Source organism: Prionailurus viverrinus, chromosome A2 (genome assembly GCF_022837055.1).
Source record: "Prionailurus viverrinus isolate Anna chromosome A2, UM_Priviv_1.0, whole genome shotgun sequence".
Taxonomy (NCBI): Eukaryota; Metazoa; Chordata; class Mammalia; order Carnivora; family Felidae; genus Prionailurus; species Prionailurus viverrinus.
Genome location: NC_062562.1, coordinates 153597397 through 153620418, shown reverse-complemented (window position 1 = coordinate 153620418; position 23022 = coordinate 153597397). Strand labels below are relative to the sequence as shown.

The following is a 23022-nucleotide window of genomic DNA, read 5'->3' as shown; positions in this document are numbered from 1 at the left end:
TAGTAATTGACTACAGGCAACAGCATGGTTGAAACTCATAGACACTGTGAACCACGCACAAAAGGGGATGTACTGTAGGATTCCATTTATATGATCTCTAGGAACAGCAAATCTCATGGAGGTTGGAAAAATGATGAAGGGGAAGTACCCATTGGAAGTAGCATAAGGACACTCTTCGGGTTGATGGAAATGTTTATACCTTGACCAGGGAGGTACAAATTAAGATGGAACATGAGAATTGGTTCTATATAATGACTTCTCAGCTTTTCCAACCCATCACTTCAGGTTTGCCAGCTGCAATGTTCTACAGCCACAAGGTGGCAGTGTTGTAGAAGTGACCAAGATTCTGGCTGAAATTTAAGTTCCTGTTCTTTCTAGTTCAGATCTTTAGTTTCAGGTTGTCTTCCACCCTCCTTTAAGTAATCTACAACCTCACTTGTGACACAGTATGAACAGTATCCTAGGGTGAGGACCCTGCATTGGTCACCGGCAAAACTGTGGCATGGCAAAGTACATACTTGAAGTCTGTGTCCCTTCCCTGGTCCTTCGTGCCACTTCAACTCCCTACTCCCTCCTAAGTTCCACTCCTGGATCCCCATCTCCAGTCCTTGGGCACCTGGTGCTCTTAGGCTGTCAAATTCAACAACTTGAGCCCAATCTTCCGTACTGGGAGAAGGTCACTTATAGGACCTTACAAAACAGAAAAGTATATTATCCCATGTCATGTAATTGATGTTTCTAGCAGTAAAATTTGGAAACAGAGTAAATGCTTGTGAGTTGGGGAATACAAAATGCTTCAGTTTGTTAAAAACAGGACAAAATGGAGTTGTTTATGCTAAGCTCCACATCACCAAACCAAAAGTCAACTTGATTACACTTTCAGCACTCCCAGAAATGGAATCTTAAACCAGTCAATCAGGAATCACCTGATAAGCACTAGTTAGGTCATTCATCTGGGATAGACCTCTGCCATCTCCCAAAGGATAGTAACCTTGCATAACTAACCTGCTTTTTTGCCACATGCAACTTCTTTGCTCCTGCTCCCTTCTGCCTATGAAAGTCTTTTATTTTGTACAGCTTCTTGGAGTTCCTTTTCTATTTGCCAGATTGGATGCTGCCTGATTTAATCACATTTTGTTTAAATAAACTCTTAAAATGCATAATATGACTCATTTTATCTTTTAATGGTCCCTTTTCAGTCAGTCATTAACAAGACTGTACTAGATCTATATTGGAGGACTTGGTGGGGGGGGGGGGGTTCAAGTCTATTATTAAGTGAGAAAAGCAAAATGCAGGGAAGTGTGCATAATACAACAATGACCGAGCACCCCTATATGTGTATTTGTATAGAATTATATAGACATAAAGAAAAGTCTGGAAGGGTACGTACCAGTGTTAGCACTGTTTACTTGGGATGGGATGGGAATACCAGGAAAACAGTTCAAAAAGAGCTTCACTCTAAAGGATTCAGGTTAACAACAGTATGGATAATATTTTAATTCCATTTACTTAAGTTACATTTTCTGTATGTATTCTATGTTTAAATAAATCTAGTTTTTCCTGAAAATTTTCTGCCTTTTATATTATGCCAAGAACTTGCTCATGCTAAAATTATAAAAGTATTTTATCGCTGTTTCCTCTGGACAGTTTAATTTTATTTTATACTTGTGTCCTTAGTCCATCAGAAATTTATTTCCATAGAAGTCATAAGGTAGGAGTTTAATAAAATTTTATTTTCAAACAGCCAGTTGACTGAGAAAATATCCTCTAACATTCGAAAAGGAGCTGTAGTGTATTGGCAGGCTCAGGCTCAGTGGCAAAGCAGTGAGAGTATGGCTTCAGAATGTGATTGTCAATTGCACCAAGAAGCATAAAATACCTAGGAATAAACCTAACCAAAGATGTAAAAGATCTGTATGCTGAAAACTATAGAAAACTTATGAAGGTAATTGAAGAAGATTTAAAGAAATGGAAAGACATTCCCTGCTCATGGATTGGAAGAATAAATATTGTCAAAATGTCAATACTACCCAAAGCTATCTACACATTCAATGCAATCCCAATCAAAATTGCACCAGCATCTTCTCGAAACTAGAACAAGCAATCCTAAAATTCATATGGAACCACAAAAGGCCCCGAATAGCCAAAGTAATTTTGAAGAAGAAGACCAAAGCAGGAGGCATCACAATCCCAGACTTCAGCCTCTACTACAAAGCTGTCATCATCAAGACAGCATGGTATTGGCACAAAAACAGACACATAGACCAATGGAATAGAATAGAAACCCCAGAACTAGACCCACAAATGTATGGCCAACTCATCTTTGACACAGCAGGAAAGAACATCCAATGGAAAAAAGACAGTCTCTTTAACAAATGGTGCTGGGAGAACTGGACAGCAACATGCAGAAGGTTGAAACTAGACCACTTTCTTACACCATTCACAAAAATAAACTCAAAATGGATAAAGGACCTGAATGTGAGACAGGAAACCATCAAAACCCTAGAGGAGAAAGCAGGAAAAGACCTCTCTGACCTCAGTCGTAGCAATCTCTTACTCGACACATCCCCAAAGGCAAGGGAATTAAAAGCAAAAGTGAATTACTGGGACCTTATGAAGATAAAAAGCTTCTGCACAGCAAAGGAAACAACCAACAAAACTAAAAGGCAACCAACGGAATGGGAAAAGATATTTGCAAATGACATATCGGACAAAGGGCTAGTATCCAAAATCTATAAAGAACTCACCAAACTCCACACCCGAAAAACAACCCAGTGAAGAAATGGGCAGAAAACATGGGTAGACACTTCTCTAAAGAAGACATCCGGATGGCCAACAGGCACATGAAAAGATGTTCAACGTCGCTCCTTATCAGGGAAATACAAATCAAAACCACACTCAGATATCACCTCACGCCAGTCAGAGTGGCCAAAATGAAAAAATCAGGAGACTATAGATGCTGGCGAGGATGTGGAGAAACGGGAACCCTCTTGCACTGTTGGTGGGAATGCAAATTGGTGCAGCCGCTCTGGAAAGCAGTGTGGAGGTTCCTCAGAAAATTAAAAATAGACCTACCCTATGACCCAGCAATAGCACTGCTAGGAATTTATCCAAGGGATACAGGAGTACTGATGCATAGGGGCACTTGTACCCCAATGTTTATAGCAGCACTCTCAACAATAGCCAAATTATGGAAAGAGCCTAAATGTCCACCAACTGATGAATGGATAAAGAAATTGTGGTTTATATACACAATGGAATACTACGTGGCAATGAGAAAGAATGAAATATGGCCTTTTGTAGCAATGTGGATGGAACTGGAGAGTGTGATGCTAAGTGAAATAAGCCATACAGAGAAGGACAGATACCATATGTGTTCACTCTTATGTGGATCCTGAGAAACTTAACAGAAACCCATGGGGGAGGGGGAGGAAAAAAAAAAAAGAGGTTAGAGTGGGAGAGAGCCAAAGCATAAGAGACTGTTAAAAACTGAGAACAAACTGAGGGTTGATGGGGGGTGGGAGGGAGGGGAGGGTGGGTGATGGGTATTGAGGAGGGCACCTTTTGGGATGAGCGCTGGGTGTTGTATGGAAACCAATTTGACAATAAATTTCATATATTTAAAAAAATGTGATTGTGATGCTGCCTTGTGGCACTGGAAGGGTGGGGAATCAAGATTTCTGGGGACAGCAATGGTAGAGCAGGGCCAGTGATGTGTGATTACAGCAGCTCATACCTGTGCAACTCCTCTTGTTCACTGTGGCTCCTGCCATCCCTGATCTTGCCAAGATGGGAAGAGGTTAGAGATTTTCTATTAGATTTTCAAAGGGTATCCTGCTCTCTAGGCTTTCATAGTGCCCTGTCTCAGAAACTGAGAGACAGAGACATGTTTCCTTGGCTTCAGGTAGAGTGGCCCCATCTATGACCCACTTCAGGGGCTGTTCTCTATCGGCAAGCAGTCAAATCTGTAGTCAAGGGCCTTGTGATTTCCAGTCCTTTCCAGCTTACTGTCTACCCAGGGCACACTTCTCAGAGGTCAGAAGCAGTAATCTTCACCTCCTCCTTTCATTGGATTCTTTATCTTAGTGCTCAGAGTTCTCATTACCGTTTATTTTAGAGTCCCTCAGAACTAACAGGACTCCCAAGCCTACCTTGTAACCCTCAATCTCCCAGGGAGAGACTGTAGATTCTCCCAGGCACTTGCTCTCCTCTCTGCTCTACATGCAAGAAAGAAAAATGAATGTGAAATATAAAGACATCATTTCTGGTTAAGTAATGATAATTGAAAAATTTCTCAGAGCTGGGAATTTTCTTTGTTATACTGAAGACAGAACAAGAAGAATTAAAAGAAGGAATGTCAAGTAATATTAAAGGTTGGATTCCATTCCAAACTAGAATCAAAGGATAGAACATGTTAAAATAGAAAGAAAACTCTCAAAGAACGGTAGAAAGCCGAGTGTAATAGAACAAAGTAGGTGAGTCTTCAGAATCTATTAAAACAATGATGAGACAAGATAGGTGGGATCACATGATTGGTTATAATAAAAGGGACAACTGCTCAAGAGGAATGATAAATTCCCAAGAAATGCAAATCTGATCGTGTCATCACAAATCATTCAATACAGAAGGCAAGAGGACTGTACCTGGAGAACATGGTGTTTGTTGGGAGCTCTTGAATGGACATGTACAAAGAGAAGATAGAAGAGGAGTAGAAGGGCATGGCATACACTTTGAATAATACTGACAGGGAAGCTAAATTCTAAGTGTAATAAAGTCTGCTTTGTTTCTTTTTTTTTTTTTTTTAAGGTTATGGTGGTTTTACCAAAGAATCAAAGACATATTTTAGGGACATTAATCAACAAAGGGATGTGCTTGCACTAGGAACTCAAAGGGTAATGTTGATTGATGGTGGCTTGATATTTGTGTTATGGGTTGAATTATGTTCACCCAAAATATATGTTAAAGTCCTTCCTAACCACCAGTACTTTATAATGAGACCCAATTTGGAAATATCATTGCAGATCTAATTAATTAAGGTAAGGTCATACTACAGTAGTGTGGGCATTTAATTCAATATGATTAGTGTTCTTAAAAGACGAGGAGAGAGAGACACACACATGTAGGAGAATTCCACATGAAGACACAGACACATGACTGGAGGGTGCCATGTGATGATGGAGACAAGGATCAGAAAGATACAGCTGCAAGCCAAGGACTATCAAGGTTGGACATCCACCACCTGGAGCTAAGAGGAGGCAAGGAAGGATTCTGTCTAGACTGCCCAAAGAAGGATGGCCCTACTAGCACCTTGATTTTAGACCTTTGGTTTCTAGAACTATGAGACAATTAATTTATGTTGCTTTAAGCCACCTGGTTTGTGATACTTTGTTGTGGCAACACTGGGAGACTAAAAGAATTAGGCATCTTTTTGTGATGGAATCCTTTCTTGCCTGTCCCTCCCCTTCACATGGTTTTCATTGTTGATGGGGGAAACCTTTGTAAGCCAGCTGCTGTCCAGTCTCACACTTGTTCTCTTATACACAATTTCGCTTGGGAAGACCAAGTTTTCAAAGCTTGTGTTAGGTACCAGTGTCAGGGTATGACTCTAGAGATGTTTTTGCTCATTATTCTGCACAGCTTTTTCATGTGGGCTTAGGCAGATTTTTTTCTCTCAGCAAGAAAGGCAACAGGCTTGCCACTGAACTCTTTCTCCAATTCATGGGAAATAGAGGAAAGATCATAGTTTAGGACAGAGAACCCAAGATAATCATATCTTTCTATCACCAACTTCAATTTCCTTAGGTGCTGTGATATTCATCTACTGGCTAAGGCTTGAGGTCAAAGGTAATTTCCAACTTCAGGAAAGCTTGAGAAATGACAGACTGGAACACATCTGACTATGCCATTGGATTCTACATCTTCGTACTTGACTGAATATGGCCTTTTAATCCCCTAACCATTAGTCTAGGAAAAGTGTGAGTGGCAAGATTCCACATCTTTTTTTTGAGAAAGTTTTATACCTGGAAAATATGGACACATTATGTCTGGAATTCAACAGGTACTTGGCAAATTCTTATGGATAAACTGAAGAAATTATAGGACATGAAAAGAGAAAAATCAATAGGTTAATATTTATTGAATACTCAGATTGAAAGCATGTGGAAACATTGGGCTATGCCATCTTGAAAGGAGGGTTTTATTTTCATGATGTGGAAATCTGTCAAGTGCCCAATTCTGGATATAATTAGTCTTAATAATTAGGATGAAGGTATAGAAAACATGTAGTGCAAATTTGTAAATAGACCAGCAAATAGAAATATAGCAAATAATACCACAAAAAGCAGGAAGATATCGTGTTGGCTTATGTACTTGATTTTTTAATGTTTACTTATTTGTTTTGAGAAAGAGCGAGAGACAGCAAGAGCATGCATGAGCAGGGGAGGGGCAGAGAGAGAAAGAGGGAGAGAGAATCCCAAGCAGGCTCCATGCTGTCAGCACAGAGCCCATCGTGGGGCTTGATACCCAATGGTGACCTGAGCTGAAATCAACAGTTGGATGCTTAACTGACTAAGCCACCCAGGTGCCCTGTACTTGATTTTGGCTTTGGGAAAATATGACTTCCAGTTATTCAGGTGCCATTTATCTATCACAGACAGGAGGTTCTGATTCAAGATGGCAACGTAGGGCAATCCTGAACTCATGTCCTCTCACAGACCCACTGAATTTACATATAGAATAATTTCTTCTGAAACAAACCCCAAACTAGTGAGTGACTCCTTTTTTAAATTTAATTAACTGTATTTTAATCTTCCTTTTCTTTTTTTATTGTTTTCATTTTATTTAAATCCAAGTTAGTTAATATATAGTGTGATAATGGTTTCAGGAGTAGAATTTAGTGATTCATCACTTACATATAACAGCCAGTACTCATCCCAACAAGTGCCCTCAATGCCCATCACCCATTTAGATCATCCCCCCACCTAATTCCGCCCCCCCCCCAGAAACCCTTAGTTTTTTCTCTATATTTAAGAGTCTCTTATGGTTTGTTTTCCTCTCTATTTTTATTTTATTTTTCCTTCCCCCCCCCCGCCCCCACATTCATCTGCTTTGTTTCTTAAATTCCATGTATGGGTGAAATCATATGATTTCATGTATGGGTGAAATCATATGATTTCATTTTCAGAAAGATAAATAGCTTTCTCTGGCTGACTTACCTCACTTAGCATAATACACTCTAGTTCCATCCACATTGTTGAAAATGGCAAAATTTCATCCTTTTTGATTGTCGAGTAATATTCCATGTGTATATATACCACATCTTTTTTATCTATTCATCAGTTGATGGACATTTGGACTCTTTCCATATGTTGGCTATTGTAGATAATGCTGCTCTAAACACTGCGGTGCATATGCCCTTCAGATCAGCATTTTTGTATCCTTTGGATAAATACCTAGTAGTGTAATTGCTTGGCCATAGGACAGCTCTATTTTTAATTTTTTGAGGAACTCCATACTGTTTTCCAGAGTGGCTGCATCAGTTTGCATTCCCACCTAGCTGAGTGATTCCTATACATTAGGCAAATGAGAAAAAAACCTACATCAAAATGGGTAGAAGAGCAGTAAATGGCTACATTCAGAAATAAGAAAATCTCAACTAAACAACCTAACTTTATACCTCAAGGAATAAGAAAAAGAATAAAGGAAGCCAAAGTTAGTAGAAGAAAGGAAATAACAAAGATCACAGTGGAAATAAATGAAATGGAGATTAAAAAACAATAAAAGGGGTGCCTGGGTGGCTCAGTTGGGTAAGCATCTGACTTCAGCTCAGGTCATGAACTCACTGCTCGTGAGTTCGAGCCTCACATCAGGCTCTGTGCTGACAGCTCATAGCCTGGAGTCTGCCTCAGATTCTGTCTATGTCTGTCTGCCACTTCCCTGCCCACACTCGCTTTCTCTCTCTCTCTAATATAAATAAACATAAAATTTTTTTAAAAAACAATAGAAAAAAATCAACAAATCTAAGAGCTATATTTTTAAAGAAAAAAAAAAACTGGAATACCTGGGTGGCTCAGTTGGTTAAGCATCTGACTCTTGACTTTGGCTAAGGTCATGATCTCACAGTTTGTGAGTTCGAGCCGCACATCAGGATCCATGCTGACAGCATGGAGTCTGCTTGGGATTCTCTCTCTCTCTCTGCCTCCCTCCCCACCTCTCTCAAAATAAATAAATAAACTTCAAAATAAAAAAAAAAACACGTGACAAGCCTTTACCTAGACTCACCAAGAAAAAGAGAGAAAACTCAAATAAATACAATCAGAGATTAAAGAGGAAATGTTACAACTGATATCACAGGAATACAAAGGATCATAAGAGACTGCTATGAACAGTTATATGCCAACAAATTGGAAAATCTAGAAGAAATGGATAAGTTCATAGAAACATACAACCTACCAAGACATGAAGAAAGAGAAAATGTGAACAAATTACTAGTAAAGCAATTGAATCAGTAATCAAAAACCTCCCAACAAACAAAAGTCCAGGACCAGATGGCTTCATTGCTGAATTCTACCAAACATTTAAAGAAAAATTAATACCAACCCTTCCCAGGCTTTTCCAAAAGAATAGAAGAGGAGGGAATACTTACAAATTCATTTTATGAAGCCAGCATTACCTTGATTCCAAAACCAGATAAGGACACAACAACAACAACAACAACAACAACAACAACAAAAGAAAGAAAGAAAAAGAAAGAAAGAAAGAAAGAAAGAAAGAAAAAAAGAAAGAGAAAAAAAATTATAGGTCTACATCCCTAATAAATGTATATGCAAAACTCTTCCACAAAATATTAGCAAGCCAAATCCAACAATACATTAAAAGGATGATACACCATAATCAGGTGGAATTTATTCCAGGGATGCAAGGATGGTTCAATATCCACAAATTAATGTGATATGTCACATTAACAGAATGAAGGATAAAAATCTTATGATCATCTCAGTAGATGCAGAAAGAGCATTTGCTAAAATTCAACATCCATTTAATAAAAACCCTCCACAAAGTAGGTATAAAGGGAACATATCTCAACATAATAAAGTCTGTATATGACAAACCCACAGCCAACATCATACTCAATGGGGAAAAGCTGAAATCTTTTCCTCTGTGGTCAGGAACAAGACAAGGAAGTCCATTCTTACCACTTTTATCCAAATAGTACTGGAAGTCCTAGCCAGAACAATTAGGCAAGAAAAAGAAATAAAAGGCATCCAGATAAGAAAGGAAGAAGTAAAACTGTCACCATTTGTAGGTGACACAATATCATATATAGAAGACCCTAAAGACTCCACCAAAAAACTGTTAGAACTAATAAAAAAATTCAATATAGTTGCAGGATACAAAATCCACATACAAAAATCTGTTGCATTTTTATACACTAATAATGAACTATCAGAAAGAGAAATTTAAAAAACAATTCCATTTGCAATTGCATCAAATGGGATTAACTACCTAGGAATAAATTTAACCAAGGAGGTGAAAGACCTGTAACTGAAAACTATAAGACACTGATGAAAGAAATTAATGAAAATACAAATAAATGGAAAGATATTTCTTGTTTCGTGATATTGTTAAAATGTCCACATTATCCAAAGTAGTGTACAGATTCAGTGTAATCCCTGTCAAAATTCTAATGACACTTTTCACAGAAACAGAACAAACAATCCCAGTACAGACAAAGCAATTTTGAGAAAGCAGAACAACCTGGAGGCATCATGCTTCCCAATTTCAAACTGTCTTACAAAGCTATAGTAATCAAAAGAGCATGGGTATTGGCATATAAACAGACAGATAGATCAATGCAACGAGATAGAGATCCCAGAAAGAAATCCATGCATATATAGTCAATTAATTTATAACAAAGGAACTAAGAATATACAAAGGGAAATGACAGTCTCTTGGATAAATGATGATATGAAAACTGGGCAGCCACATGCAAAAGAATGAAACAAAACCACAATTTTTTTTAACGCTTATTTTTGCGAGCGAGAGAGAGAGAGAGAGGGAGGGGCAGAGAGAGAGGGAGACACAGAATCCAAAGCAGGCTCCAGGCTCTGAGCTGTCAGCACCAAGGCCAACACGGGGCTCAAACTCATGAACGGTCATGACCTGAGCCGAAGTTGGACGCTTAACCGACTGAACCACCCAGGCGCCCCAAAACAAAACCACTATCTTAAACCATACCCAAGAATGAACTCAAAAGGGAATAAAAACTTGAATGTAAGACCTGAAACCTGAAAAATCCTAGAAGAAAACAAAGGTGGTAAGCTCCTTGACATTGGTATCGGCAATAATTTTTTAGATTTGACACCAAAAGCAAAGGCAATGAAGGCAAAAATAATAACTAAGTGACGCTATATCACACCAAAAAGCTTCTGTGCAGCAAAGGAAACCATCCTCAGAATGAAAAGGCAACCTACCAAATGGCATTAAATATTTCCAAATCATATATCTGATATGGGGTTAATATCCAAAATATATCAAGAACTCATATAACTCAACAGCATAACAACAAATAATCCAACTAAAAAATGGGCAGAGGATCTGAATAGAGATCTTTCCAAAGACATACAGATGGTCAGCAGTTACATAAAAATGTGTTCGACACCACTAATCCTCAGGGAAAATGAAGAAGGGCAAATAAAAACCACTATAAGATATCACCTCACACATGTTAGAATGGCTATTAGAAAAAAGACAAGAAACAGTAAGTGTTGGTGAGGCTGTGCAGAAAAGGGAACCCCTGTGTAGTGTTGGTGGGAATGTAAATTGGTGCAGCCACTGTGGAAAACAGTAGGGAGGTTCCTCAAAAAATTAAAAATATACCTATCATATGGCCCAGCAATTCCACTTCTGGGTATTCATCTGAAGGAAATAAAACCACGAACTAGAAAAGATATCTGCAGCCCCATGATCATTCCAGCATTATGGACAATAGCAAGACACAAAAGCAACCTAAGTGTCCATCAGTGAATGAATGGATTTAGAAAATGTGGTATAAATACACAATGGAATATTATTCATCCATTAAAAAGAAGGAAATCTTGGGGCGCCTGGGTGGCGCAGTCGGTTAAGCGTCCGACTTCAGCCAGGTCACAATCTCGCGGTCCGTGAGTTTGAGCCCAGCGTCAGGCTCTGGGCTGATGGCTCGGAGCCTGGAGCCTGTTTCCGATTCTGTGTCTCCCTCTCTCTCTGCCCCTCCCCCGTTCATGCTCTGTCTCTCTCTGTCCCAAAAATAAATAAACGTTGAAAAAATATTTAAAAAAAAAAAAAAAAGAAGGAAATCTTGCCATTTCCAGCAACATGGATGGACTTTGAGGGCGTTAAGTGAAGTAAGTCAGGAAGAAAGACAAATCCTGTATGATCTCACTTATATGTGAGATATAAAAACAAAAACAAAAACAAAAAACTGAATGTACAGATACAGAGAACAGATTGGAGATGGGGGGTGGAGCATAATGGGTGAAGTGGGTCAAAAGGTATAAATTCCCTGGTTATAAAATAAAGAAGTCCAGAGAATATAATGTGCATCATGTTGACTATAACTACACATTGTGATGATCTTTTTGTAATATATGCAAATACCGAGTCATTATGTTGTGTACCTGAAACTAATGAATTAATGTAATGTTTTATGTCAATTCTATCCCCCCCCAAAAAAAACAAAGAAAGAAAAGAAAAAGAAAAAGACACAGGAGTAACTGCTGCTACTTTTTAAGGATGCCAGAGAAACTGGGGGGAGAAGGGGGAAGTCAACTCAATTGCTAAATCCTAAGAATGAGAGGGAAAGAGACAGACACAAAACCCAAGTCCAGAACAAGAAATATGAGGAAACATGAAACAAGGAGGGCTGGGAAAAAATCACCATTAGGGATTGTGACATTATTTTTGGAGTACAGGTAAATTTCATCAAACCTTTAGGGTACCAATTATTATATTACTTATTTCATGAAGAAAAACATAGTGACTTAAAAACAACATACATGTATTACCTCTCGTGTCCGTGGGTCTGGAATCTGCAGCTTAGCCCAGTCCTCTGGTTCAGAGTCTCTCATAATGCTGTAGTCGTCTCTGGGTTCAACCTGGGGGAGGAACTGCTCCCAAAGTCACTCGCATGGTTATTAGCAGGATGTGGTTGCTCAAGGGTTATGGGACTCAGCGATTCAGTTCCTTGCTGGCTACCGGCTGGACGCCTCCCTCGGTTCCTTGCCATGTGGGCTTCTCCACTGGGCAGCTCTCAGCATGGCAGCTGGCTTTCCTTGGAGCAAGCTAGCAAGAGAGGAAGAGAGTACAAAGCAAGTGGGCAGTCAGGATCTTTCTTGGAAGCCATTACTTTTGCCATATTCTATTTGTTTCAAGGAAGTCCAGCCCACACTCAAGGGCAGGGAATTACACAAGGATATAAATACCAAGAAGCAGAATAATCGGAGCCAAGAAGCTGCCTACTACATGGGGCATAACCAGAGGCTGACTCTGTCACAAGCAGCAATATTTGACAGATAAATATTTGTATTCCACCATTAAGGAGGATGTACATGTTTCCTTCTTACTCATGTTGAGTGGTATGCCAAGAGGATGTGGGGCAGGAGGTAGCAGATTTTAAAATAAGAATTGGGGCACCTGGGTGGCTCAGTTGGTTAAGCGTCCGACTTCACTCAGGTCATGATCTCACAGTTCGTGAATTCGAGCCCCGCGTTAGACTCTGTGCTGACAGCTTGGAGCTTGGAGCCTGGAGCCTGCTTCAGATTCTGTGTCTCCCTCTCTCTGCCCCTCACCTGCTCACACTCTGTCTCTCTCTGTCTCTCAAACATAAATAAACATTAAAAAACTTTTTTTTTAATGAATCAAGGACGAAGAGAAAAACAAGAAAACTATTACACAAAGAAGGTGTATGCCCATAAACTAGAATTTCTATTCAAGTATTAAAATATTCTCAAAAGTCCCGGGAGATAGGACCGGACAAATGGAATAGTTTACATGACAATCTGCTGCTTAAAGACAACACAGAGTTCCAAGACCTTTGACTGACCCCACTCACCAAGAAATGCTTGCAAAGGAGAGGAGGAAGTACTCCCTAATAATACCTGAATGTGCCATTGTGAGAAACTTCTAGAGACACTTGGCAGACCTCTTCATATTTAAAATGAGAAAACCAATTAAAAATACCAAAAACAAAATGAACAAACTATATTTTCAATGACTTTGTTTCCTTAAAAGGAGGAGTCTAAAAAGAGGAAGAAAAATCACAGTGTTGGGAGAAAATACTAGAATAGGCTCTCTCTTCCCTAATCTAGGCAGGTTGGTGATCTGGTCCCTGCCCATCTCTCAGGCCTCCTCTCTCATCACTCACTGAGGAAAATCTTGCTGCAGAAACTGGCTTCTCTGTCAGCAAAACACCAGCTCCTCCTCAAACCTCCTTTCCTTCAGGTCTGTGCTCAAATGTCACTTTCCCAGAAAGAACCCTGACGGCTATCTAAAATAGCATTGAACTGCCCCATTCTCTTACCTTGCTTTTATTTTTCTTCATAGCAGTTACTACTTTCTGAAATTATATTATGGCTTTATTTTTTTTTTTTATATGTTCATTTTGTTTTGTTTGCCTGACTCTTCCACAGAGATAAAAGGTTCTATGAATTCCAGGTCTTTAGCTCCTTGATCTTCAGGACCTGGAGAAGCAAGCCACTGGCTCTTATCAATAGTCTGCAGGGTGAATTGAAAGCAAAAAATAAGTGAAGCCCCTAAAAACAACATGTCAGGAGAAGAGCATAGCAGAAAGGGGGCGGAAAATGTGAATAGGCGATGACAATTTGCTAGAACTTTGCTAATACAAACTGGTGCACAATGAGGGAATATTTATGTTTGTGTATAATATGTAACTCATTTTTTAAACAATCCAGACTCAAATGACCTAATCTATATTAAGAAAATATTTAAGACCGTATATAGATATTTAAGACAGCATATGAAATATTTAAGACAATATTTAAATCGGCCCACACAGCAGCTCTCTCTTCCCAGGAGCGCGCGCTACCTTCTCGGTATTCTAAGCGAAGGTACTGAGTTCGCCCTCCCTCTTTTGTAAAATGTATTCTTGTCGCTATTTGATTGGCTGTTCCTCCTAGGCCCCCATTTGTCATTGGCTACAATGCCAGTCCATCACTCCCGGATTCAAGCACTCCATTGGCCCGCTGCCTTAGAGAGCTGTGGCTGGTTGCGCCCTGGCAGAAGGAGTTCCCCGGTGACGTCAAAGGCGCTCCCCGCCCACATTCCAAAGTCTGGGCAGAGACTTCCCGCTGCCCAGCCTTAGAGGCGGGACAGGGCGGAAAGTCAGACTTCTGATTGGATAGAGCGGACGAAGTGAGTATCCGACTGGTCACTGCCCTAGGTGGAGGTGGAGTCAGAGCTGGATCCTGGAGCCCAACTGAGAAGCTCTGGGGAGTCTCAAAGTTTGTGTCTGGAGCAGTAGTGGAAAGTGGGCTTATTGCGAAGGGATTTTCTTAGGATGAGAGCTGATCTCCTGCCTTTATTTTGGATGCGCGCCCAGCTTTAACCCCTTCAGCCTTCAGCCAGATACCTGGGCAGCCTGTCTCTCCCCGACGATTCTCAGATTTCCGAGGACATCGGACGGGAACCCTTGGCAGTTCTCTCTCAGGCAGAGAACGTTTTCCGTTCCAAGTGCATAAGCCACACGCGCCCGGGCGCACACACGCACACACCCCCTGCGGAGCCGGACCTCACCCTCTGCGGCGGCCCGCCCGCTCCCCTCCTGCCCTCAGCATCCTCGGCCCAGCGTCCCTCGGACCAGCATGGAGGTGCTGGAGAGCGGGGAGCAGAGCGTCCTGCAGTGGGACCGCAAGCTGAGCGAGCTGTCAGAGCCTGGGGAAACCGAGGCTCTCATGTACCACACGGTGAGGACTCGGCGGGGTGGGGAAGGGGCGCCTTGCAAGGGGGAGGTGTGGTCATCAAAGGAACAGCTGGGGACAGGAACCTGGGAAGGAAGTATCTGGGAAGAGGCAGGTATGCCCAGAGTGAAGAGATCTAGGGAGAGGTGTGGTTTTTCTGTCTGAACAGATAGACGCGGGCAGCTGGCCCTTTTAAAGTTTTAATAATAGTAATGACAGTTTGTATTTCTTTAGCAATTTGTACCCCCCCCCCCCCGAGCCTTTTTCACATCTGTAATGTCATTTGCTCTCGCTGGAAGAACTGTAAAGCAGAAGGGGGAGGTACTGGAGAATAATATGCCACTGTTTAGTTTGCTATTAATTTTGTGGGAAGGTTTTTAAAAAAACTAAACAAAGAGGCATTTTCTTTCTTTCGCTGTCATATTCTCTCTTTCTTTACTTTCTTGGTTATATTCCTGTAAGTACGTGTGTGTGTGTGTGTGTGTGTGTGTGTGTGTGTGTGTGTTGGAAAGGCCCCTTTGACTTTAGGAGGGAGACTACTTTATTTGGTTTCTTGAACTGTACAGCCAAGAAGTCTGCTTCCTCTCTCTTCAGAGGAAAGATCAGCAGAGTCTGGAAAATCTGAGGCAGCTGCGTATTGCAAAAAAGCTTTGGAGAAGGTGGGACAGCTCACCAGTTCTTTGTTCAGCCTTATGCCTCCAGGACCCCTTTTGGGGATCGAAATGTCACAGAACACTGCACATGCTCTGAAAGTTTCCATTTCAAATCTTTGGTTCTTAAATTTGCAAAATGAAATTTGTTTTCCCACAGCCAGCAATGTTAATATGATTTTATGTGAGATCCCTTTGGGTTTTTTTTTTTGTGTGTTTTTTAAATGCAGAAGTTTGTAATGAGAGAGAGAGAGAGAGAGGCAGAGAGACAACACTAATGAGAAAATGAGAAGCTTGGCTGTCTCCCCTTCATGATTCTTTTAAGGGGGTCGGTGCCAGGATATTTGAAACTTTTGCAAAATGGCCTCAGGCTCCACCTCCTTGGCCTTTGCCTCTGGCTGACGTTATTTTGGGAAAAGGGATGAGGGCCTCCCTGTGATTCCCACCAAAGCGTTTGTGGTGGGGCGGTGGCAGAGAATGGCTTGTTGAAAAAAATGCAGAGTGCGGGGCTGAGAAGGAGAGGCAGTTCATGCTGGGGCAAAAGCCAGATGTGTAGCGTGATCTGGGTTTTGCTCACTGAGCCTTTCCACCCCCCCCCCCCCAGGAGACCACGTGGGTTGCATTTGGCTCGGTGGCCCAGATGTGCTTCCTGTTGTCAGTGCAGAACTTACAGCACATTGGCCTTCGAGTATCTTCTGATAATTGGGTGCTCCAGGTGTTAGCCATTTGCAGAGAGGCAGTTCTTGCCTTTTGTTCTAACACATACTGTGAGCATGTCTCATCCAGCGGCTGTAATGCCACAGTTTTGGGGTTGTCTTTCAGCTGGTGGGATGAATTATGTCCAGGCGTATGCGTTCCCTTTCAGCCCGTGACTTGCATTTGTGAGATCACAGGCCAGGATTTGAAATGCTACCTGTGACTTGACATGAACTCCAGACGGGACAGTTTGGACCAGCTCTAATTAAGATCTTTGTGCACAGTTTCAGGGGTAGAGACCTTAACATTCCTTTTGGTATTAAGGGCTCAGCTTTTCTATGTCACGGTGATGAAGCAGTGATGTGTGATTATTTTTCTTCCAATTTTATTTTATTTTATTATTGATTTTTCTAGTTTTATTTATTTTTTTAACGACTTTTAGCTCTAACACTTAGGGATGTATGTCTCTTCTGGGCAGCTCACTCATACAAAATGCCACTCATCATTGCTACAAGTCCTTGCCACTGTGTGTATGAATTAGTGTTGAAAGAGGTATTGGATTTAGTAGCACAGATGACTGGATTATATTCCTTCTAAACTAAGGGGAGTTTGGCAGAGATTTGAAAATAGATAAGTTTCCCATCTGTTTCTTGAACTCTGTTGGGTATCCAGTTGCAGAACTGGTTATTATTACTGTTCGTCCAAAATGTGGAATGGCCTGACCTCCAGGTCTAAATAGGGATTTAGTTCCCACACGCATGATTGCTAATGCCCTGTTTTAGCAAACCTGTCACCTACCCAATTTTAAAAACATAGAAGGTTCACATTGCTTGAGGCTGGAGTGGTTAACGTCTCTGGCGCCTTCTGTGAGCCATCAGGGAGCAATGTTTTTCTCATTTGGTTATTGTAAAGAAGACTTCTTGGTTCAGAAGGACAAAGGCTTGGAGGGGGACAGGTTCAAAGTCTACAAAATAATGAAGTGCACGGATAGAACGAATATGGACTTGCTCATTCAATCCTGAGTTGTTACAGCTTTGGGCTTCCTCTTGAAGTGTAAAAAATAGTTCCCTTACAGATGACAAAATATTATTTTGGGCCAGTCATTAGTGCTTTTATGAACGTTGTTTCTTCAAGAGTGTGTACAGGCTAAACGTGGGCTCAGAAAAGATGGTGGATCTAAAAAACGAGAAGTATGTCTCTTATGGTTTGAAATCATTGTGAGAAACCTTGTTCCTCTCCCCCAAAACCTGCCTGGGTGTTGGGCATTTCTAATACGTATGTTGTGTTCCTCTAAGATTCTGTGCAAATTACATTTCTGGAAATTCACTGTGGGATGTTGTAATTCAAAGAGCAAAACAGGCTGTAAACTTTATATTATATATATACAGTTTATATTCAGAAGGATGCTCAAGAAATAGATTATTGTTTCTGGCAAGGGGACCTGGGGACTGGAGGTCAAGGGAGGGAGCAGGGGAGAGGGGGTTACTTACATACTATCCCTTTTGTACTGTTCTAATTTTTACCTCCTGAGTGTATTTAGAAAATGAAGAACTAAAGCTTATAGGCACCATGTAAAACTGGACTAGAGGTAATTTTATCCTGAGTCTCCATAGGGGCAGAGGGGATCTGGTGTTCCATTAAAGCTCAACACCTCTCAAGTCAGTGGAGGCCTTGGGTGAAGAGAGGAGGCAGGAATGCTTGGTGGAAAGGGACTCTCAGGGTGGAGGATTAATAGTGGGTTTGGGTGTGATAAATTTTATGATCTTGGTAACTTTCTTATATCTCGGTTTAACAATCTGGAAAATAGGGATTTTTTTTTCAATTTTTGCAATGATTTTAATCTTTGTAAAAAATTATACGATGGGAACTACGAAGTCTTGGCAAAGATAATGACAGATGTTCTGCTTGTTTTCAATGCAATTCATGTAAATCCAGTACTTTGTAAGGTTCTTTAGTGGTTATGCACTAAAATTTTATATCTCATTGGTTCTTAAAATGAAACGACTGATTCCAGACAGTGGGAGGTAGAGAGTTAAGGGAATGTTCAACCTGCCTGGTGTCCGGATGTGAAGGCCATCTGGCTTCCTCTTCTATCCCTGAGTGCCAGGATGGAGTTGGCTGATCTCACAGGCTGGTGGTTTCCCCTTCCTCCTAGCTGGCCCAGCAACTGATGTGGCTCCAATGGGATATTGGAGCTTTTGGGCTGATGTTCCACCTTGGAGATAACTCCTATTGTTGGCCTGTGGCCAGGTCCTGAGGGGGAACCTGGGTCCCTGTGGCTTGAGAATATCATCCATTACTTATCACCTGATCTCCACAAACTGAATGATAAGCAGTGAGTTCACGTAGAATTGCAAAGCAAACATACTTTGTCTTCAAGGCCCTCACTTCACCATTCTTTACCTTTGTTTTCAGGTTTTCCTCCCTTCTTAGACCCCAAGGACTCACTGTAATGGTGTTCTCTTTCTAACCCCTCCTCTTAAATTTTGCTCTCATGAAAGATTTGATGAACTTATACTAAAAATTTAAATATTAGTAAGGCATAACATATGACCCCCTAAATGGGTGTTTACAATTACTTCAGCTCAAAAGGGTGAATCTGTAAATGGAGAACTTAAAGCAATATCCAGGTTGTACAGGAGGAATATTTGGGGAATAGAGGGAACTTTCACTATTCTTCCACTGTTCCATATATATGGCCCTTATTCATAGGGCAACCAGGTACATGTGTTGCTAATTAATCTACAATTTAATGGATTTTCATTGGCTTGGTGAAATTTCTTTGACCCATTATATTATTGTCTCTGAAATTGTTCGCATAGTGATAACACAGGTTGGGGATGGGGAATTCAGGCACAGCCCTGAAGGATGAGACGGTGAGGCTGAGTTTTGTACTTGCCCTCTTTCTTTAATTTTTTTTTTTAACACTTATTTATTTTTGAGAGACAGAGAGAGACAGAGCATGAGCAGGGGAGGGGCAGAGAGAGAGGGAGACACAGAATCCGAAGCAGGCTCCAGGCTCCAAACTGTCGGCACAGAGCCCGACGTGGGGCTCAAACCCACAAACCGCGAGTCGATGACCTGAGCCGAAGTCGGACGCTCAACCCACTGAGCCACCCCATGTACTTGGCCTCTTTTTTGAAAGACCCCTGAGTAATAGTATTCTATGGAAGCAGGGAGGTCTGATGTGAATTTGCTCTTACAAGAGATACAAGATATTGTATGTAGATTACTAATTGATTAATAATTATAAAGTTTGCAGCTGTAACTAACTGAAAACTGATTCAGATTGCTTATACAATAAGTAAATTATTATGTCATGTTGTAAGAGTCCTAGAAGTATGGCTCTTGTTTGGCTCATTTGGCGACTCCTTGGTATCATTGTGGTCCTAAGTGCCATCCATCTATGTGCAGATTTCACCTTCAGGTTGGATGCAACCAGGAAGCAACCCATTCCCATATGCGTTTCGGGTGTTCAATTCAAAATGACAAATGTCCAAAGGAAAAAGAGAGATTGTATCTTCCTGTGTCCCTTTTTAGGATGGAAGAAACTTTTTTTCAGAAGCCTATCAGCTGATTTTACTTTGAGCTTCGTTGGCAAGGATTGGGTCACTTGACCATCGTGAAACCAATGGCTGGAAAGGGATTTACATGATTGGCTCAGATCAGTCATTTGGGGACTGAGGAGCGATTGGAGGCTCAATCAGCATGACCATTGTAGTGATCCTTAGGAAAATAGTCTGAGTTGGCAGTCCTTTCTTTAGTGGGTTTGTTTGACCAATGGCTGTTTTCCTCACAGAGGTGGGCTAGCAAATGGAACATGTTTTAAAATCTACAATAATTAGCCTTGGGAATAAAATATCAAACCAAGTACTGTGCCGCTTGCAAAGCTCTAAGGATGTTATTTAGCTGTGCTAATAGCACCCAATGAAGGAAGACCACAGAGACAGGAATAGCCTCTCCAAAATACACACAAAGGATATCTGGGAGAGTGTGCCGCTGTGTCCCAACTCACTAACTAGAATTAACTATATTATCTGAACTGTCTGCATCAGGGTCAAATATCAGGATTGGAGGTAACTAAGTCCATGATCATGCTTATCATGCAAGACAAGAATGACTTGTTTCGTTCAAGGGCCACACAACCTCTGATCAGCAGGTGCAAAGCCGAATGTCAGTGTTCAAAGAAGCTGTATTCTCAGTTGTTTATAGCTATTCAAATATTGACAAGCCCATGTGTGCCTGTTGGCATCTTGAACTGCCTGCCTCAGTCTGGCATGGCTCAGACCTGTCTGCTGACTGACTTGGGGCAAATGGCCCTAGGCCTTGGTTGGGCCCTTAGTAGGGTTTTGGGCCTACCGTTGTAGGATGTCTGAATTGTCCAAGTGAGTGCTTTTATGAATGAAGGGAGTGTTCATGTTCCCTGCCCCTGCAGAGTCAAGATTGAAAGAAAATGATGAGACCCATGATCTTTGGGTCACCCTTGAACCTATTCCTCTTCCTCCCTGCTCATCACATGCTCTTCGTCTCTTCCAAATAAAATTCTAAGTGACCTCGATTTTCCCTGAATCGAACCACATAGGTCATCTGTGAGGCGCATAGGAGGCAATGGCCTGTATTGTCTACAGAGAATCTGAGGCCTTGAGCACTGAAGAGATTTGCTCAGCTGAAACACAAGCTCCTTGAGGACAGGGGACATGACTTTGGCTCTGCTGTCGTCCCATGATGCTTAGCCAAGTGCAGGATGCTCAGAGATACATAATTAAGTGGAGTGAAGCAGTCTTAGAGAAATGATAAGCTCGGTGGCCTTGACCTCTTTTGTTAATATATTTTTAAAACTCTGAATTCGTGTAAATGCTTCTGCAAATCTGAAAATTTAGTGGAAAGCAACATGGGTCATTTGGCGTCAATAACTTTTCTTGCATAGTTTAGAGAACAAGGTGGGAGTGTGGATGGCTGTCTAACAGTCCCAGTTTCCACTAGAGTGGCATTGCAGGCAGCATTGTGGAAAGGGTGGGCTTTTGAGCCAGGCAGATTTGTTGTCAAGGGCCACTGGTTCTCTAGTGACCTTCCACAAGTTACCTCACCTCTTTGGGTCACGGTTTCTTCCCATGTCACTGCCTGGCCCTGATAGATAGGCTTTTCCACTCTCTCCCCTAATCTGGGGAAGAGAGGTCCTCACCTCAGGAGTCTGACATCATTCGGGAAGCACGGGGGCCTGTAATTATTCTCTCTCACACATCTTCATTTCCTGTCCTTCTACCGTCTGCTGTAAACATACATCTCTGCTGTTGCTCCTTCGTGCTCATTTTTGTCTCCCTTGTTTACTGCCAGGTTTTCTCAAACAAGTGGGCAATAGCTACAGTCTCCGTTTCCTTACTTTCTGCTTACTTCCGCACCCTGTCTGTTCTGGTTTCTACTGTTGCTAGAAGATCGTCCAACTTCTGCCTAGCTGCTAAATCCAGTCTGTTCTCTGTCCTTACCTCCTAGGCCTCATGGAAGTAACTTGGCAGCATTGACCACAAGGTCATCTCCTAACTCATTCTTGCTTTCGGCTTCCGTGACGGTCTGGTGGGCTTAGCTTTTCCTTCTTCCCTGGCTTCCTTACTACCTGTTAAATGTGAGCAGTTGGTACCTTCTTTCTGTATGCTCTCCTAGGCTCCTCTGTCACCTTCAATACAGCTGGTTCTCAGATTTTCATATCTATTACTTGTCCCTTGATGGAAAGTGGGAGCTCTTTGGTATAACCCAAGATTCTTCTGGGCCCTCATTGGCTGCGGAAGAGCTATGGCTCGGTAGTCCTTGAATCTTCATGATGCATTACTCTAAGAGTTGGGGACACTTTGAACCCCCTTAGCACTGCATCCCATTTATCTCAGGGAATCTTTACTGACTCAGCTCTCCTGCGTATAGATGCATGAGAAGCTCACAGGTCATTACTGGGACACAGTTGTTTCTAGAGTCAGTGTCACCCATCACATGGAGGCTGTGTTTTGGCTGGGCTCGTGCTTATTCTTCAGATTGGGAAACACTTTGTGGTGTTCTGGGGTGGTATGTCTGATTTTTTCTAGGACTGTGTGGAAGGTCAGTGCAAAAATCAGACATGACCTCTTAGAATCATGTATCATGTATTCCTCTGTTGTGTATAACTGCTGTCAATCTCAGTTACAATTGCCTCATGTTGAACTGTCTTTGAACTGCTGTATTGTGGAGTAATTTATTTATATAGATTGTGCTGACATTACTGAAAAGCTTTGAGGTGTTATTTATTTATTTATTTATTTATTTATCTTTTTTAGTTTTTTTTTTTTTTTCAATGTTTATTTATTTTTGGGACAGAGAGAGACAGAGCATGAACAGGGGAGGGGCAGAGAGAGAGGGAGACACAGAATCGGAAACAGGCTCCAGGCTCTGAGCCATCAGCCCAGAGCCCGACGCGGGGCTCGAACTCACGGACTGCGAGATCGTGACCTGGCTGAAGTCGGACGCTTAACCGACTGCGCCACCCAGGCGCCCCTTATCTTTTTTAAAGAGTTGAGATGGGGTACTCTGAGCCACCCAAATTTCTATGCCTGCTTCTTGTTAGAAGTATCGACAGTGTCTCTTGGAAGAGAGTTGTTCCTTGGCGCATAAGGCATCTTGTTGTGTGAATTCATTTTGAAACAAGTTTACTTGACATTCTGGGTCTCAGTTTATCCAGTTGTAAAATGCTGCATTTGTAT

The 23022-nt window shown here is 41.5% G+C and overlaps 2 protein-coding genes across 3 annotated transcripts in view; one reads left to right on the top strand and one right to left on the bottom strand.

The window, feature by feature from the left end:
- The window catches only part of AKR1D1 (aldo-keto reductase family 1 member D1), a 95343-nt gene extending 82625 nt beyond the window's left edge, over positions 1-12718 (bottom strand). The window contains exons 1-2 of the mRNA XM_047826198.1: positions 12673-12718; positions 12045-12321 (exon numbers count right to left, since the gene is read on the bottom strand). Of these exons, the coding sequence (XP_047682154.1) occupies positions 12045-12107 (63 nt within the window). The 5' untranslated portion in view covers positions 12108-12321; positions 12673-12718. The remainder of the gene's footprint in view (positions 1-12044; positions 12322-12672) is intronic.
- Positions 12719-14455: 1737 nt separating this feature from the next.
- CREB3L2 (cAMP responsive element binding protein 3 like 2) overlaps positions 14456-23022 on the top strand; it is a 120554-nt gene continuing 111987 nt past the window's right edge. For both annotated transcript variants that reach the window (XM_047826271.1, XM_047826278.1), the window contains exon 1: positions 14456-14960. In XM_047826271.1, the coding sequence (XP_047682227.1) occupies positions 14859-14960 (102 nt within the window). In that variant the 5' untranslated portion in view covers positions 14456-14858. The remainder of the gene's footprint in view (positions 14961-23022) is intronic.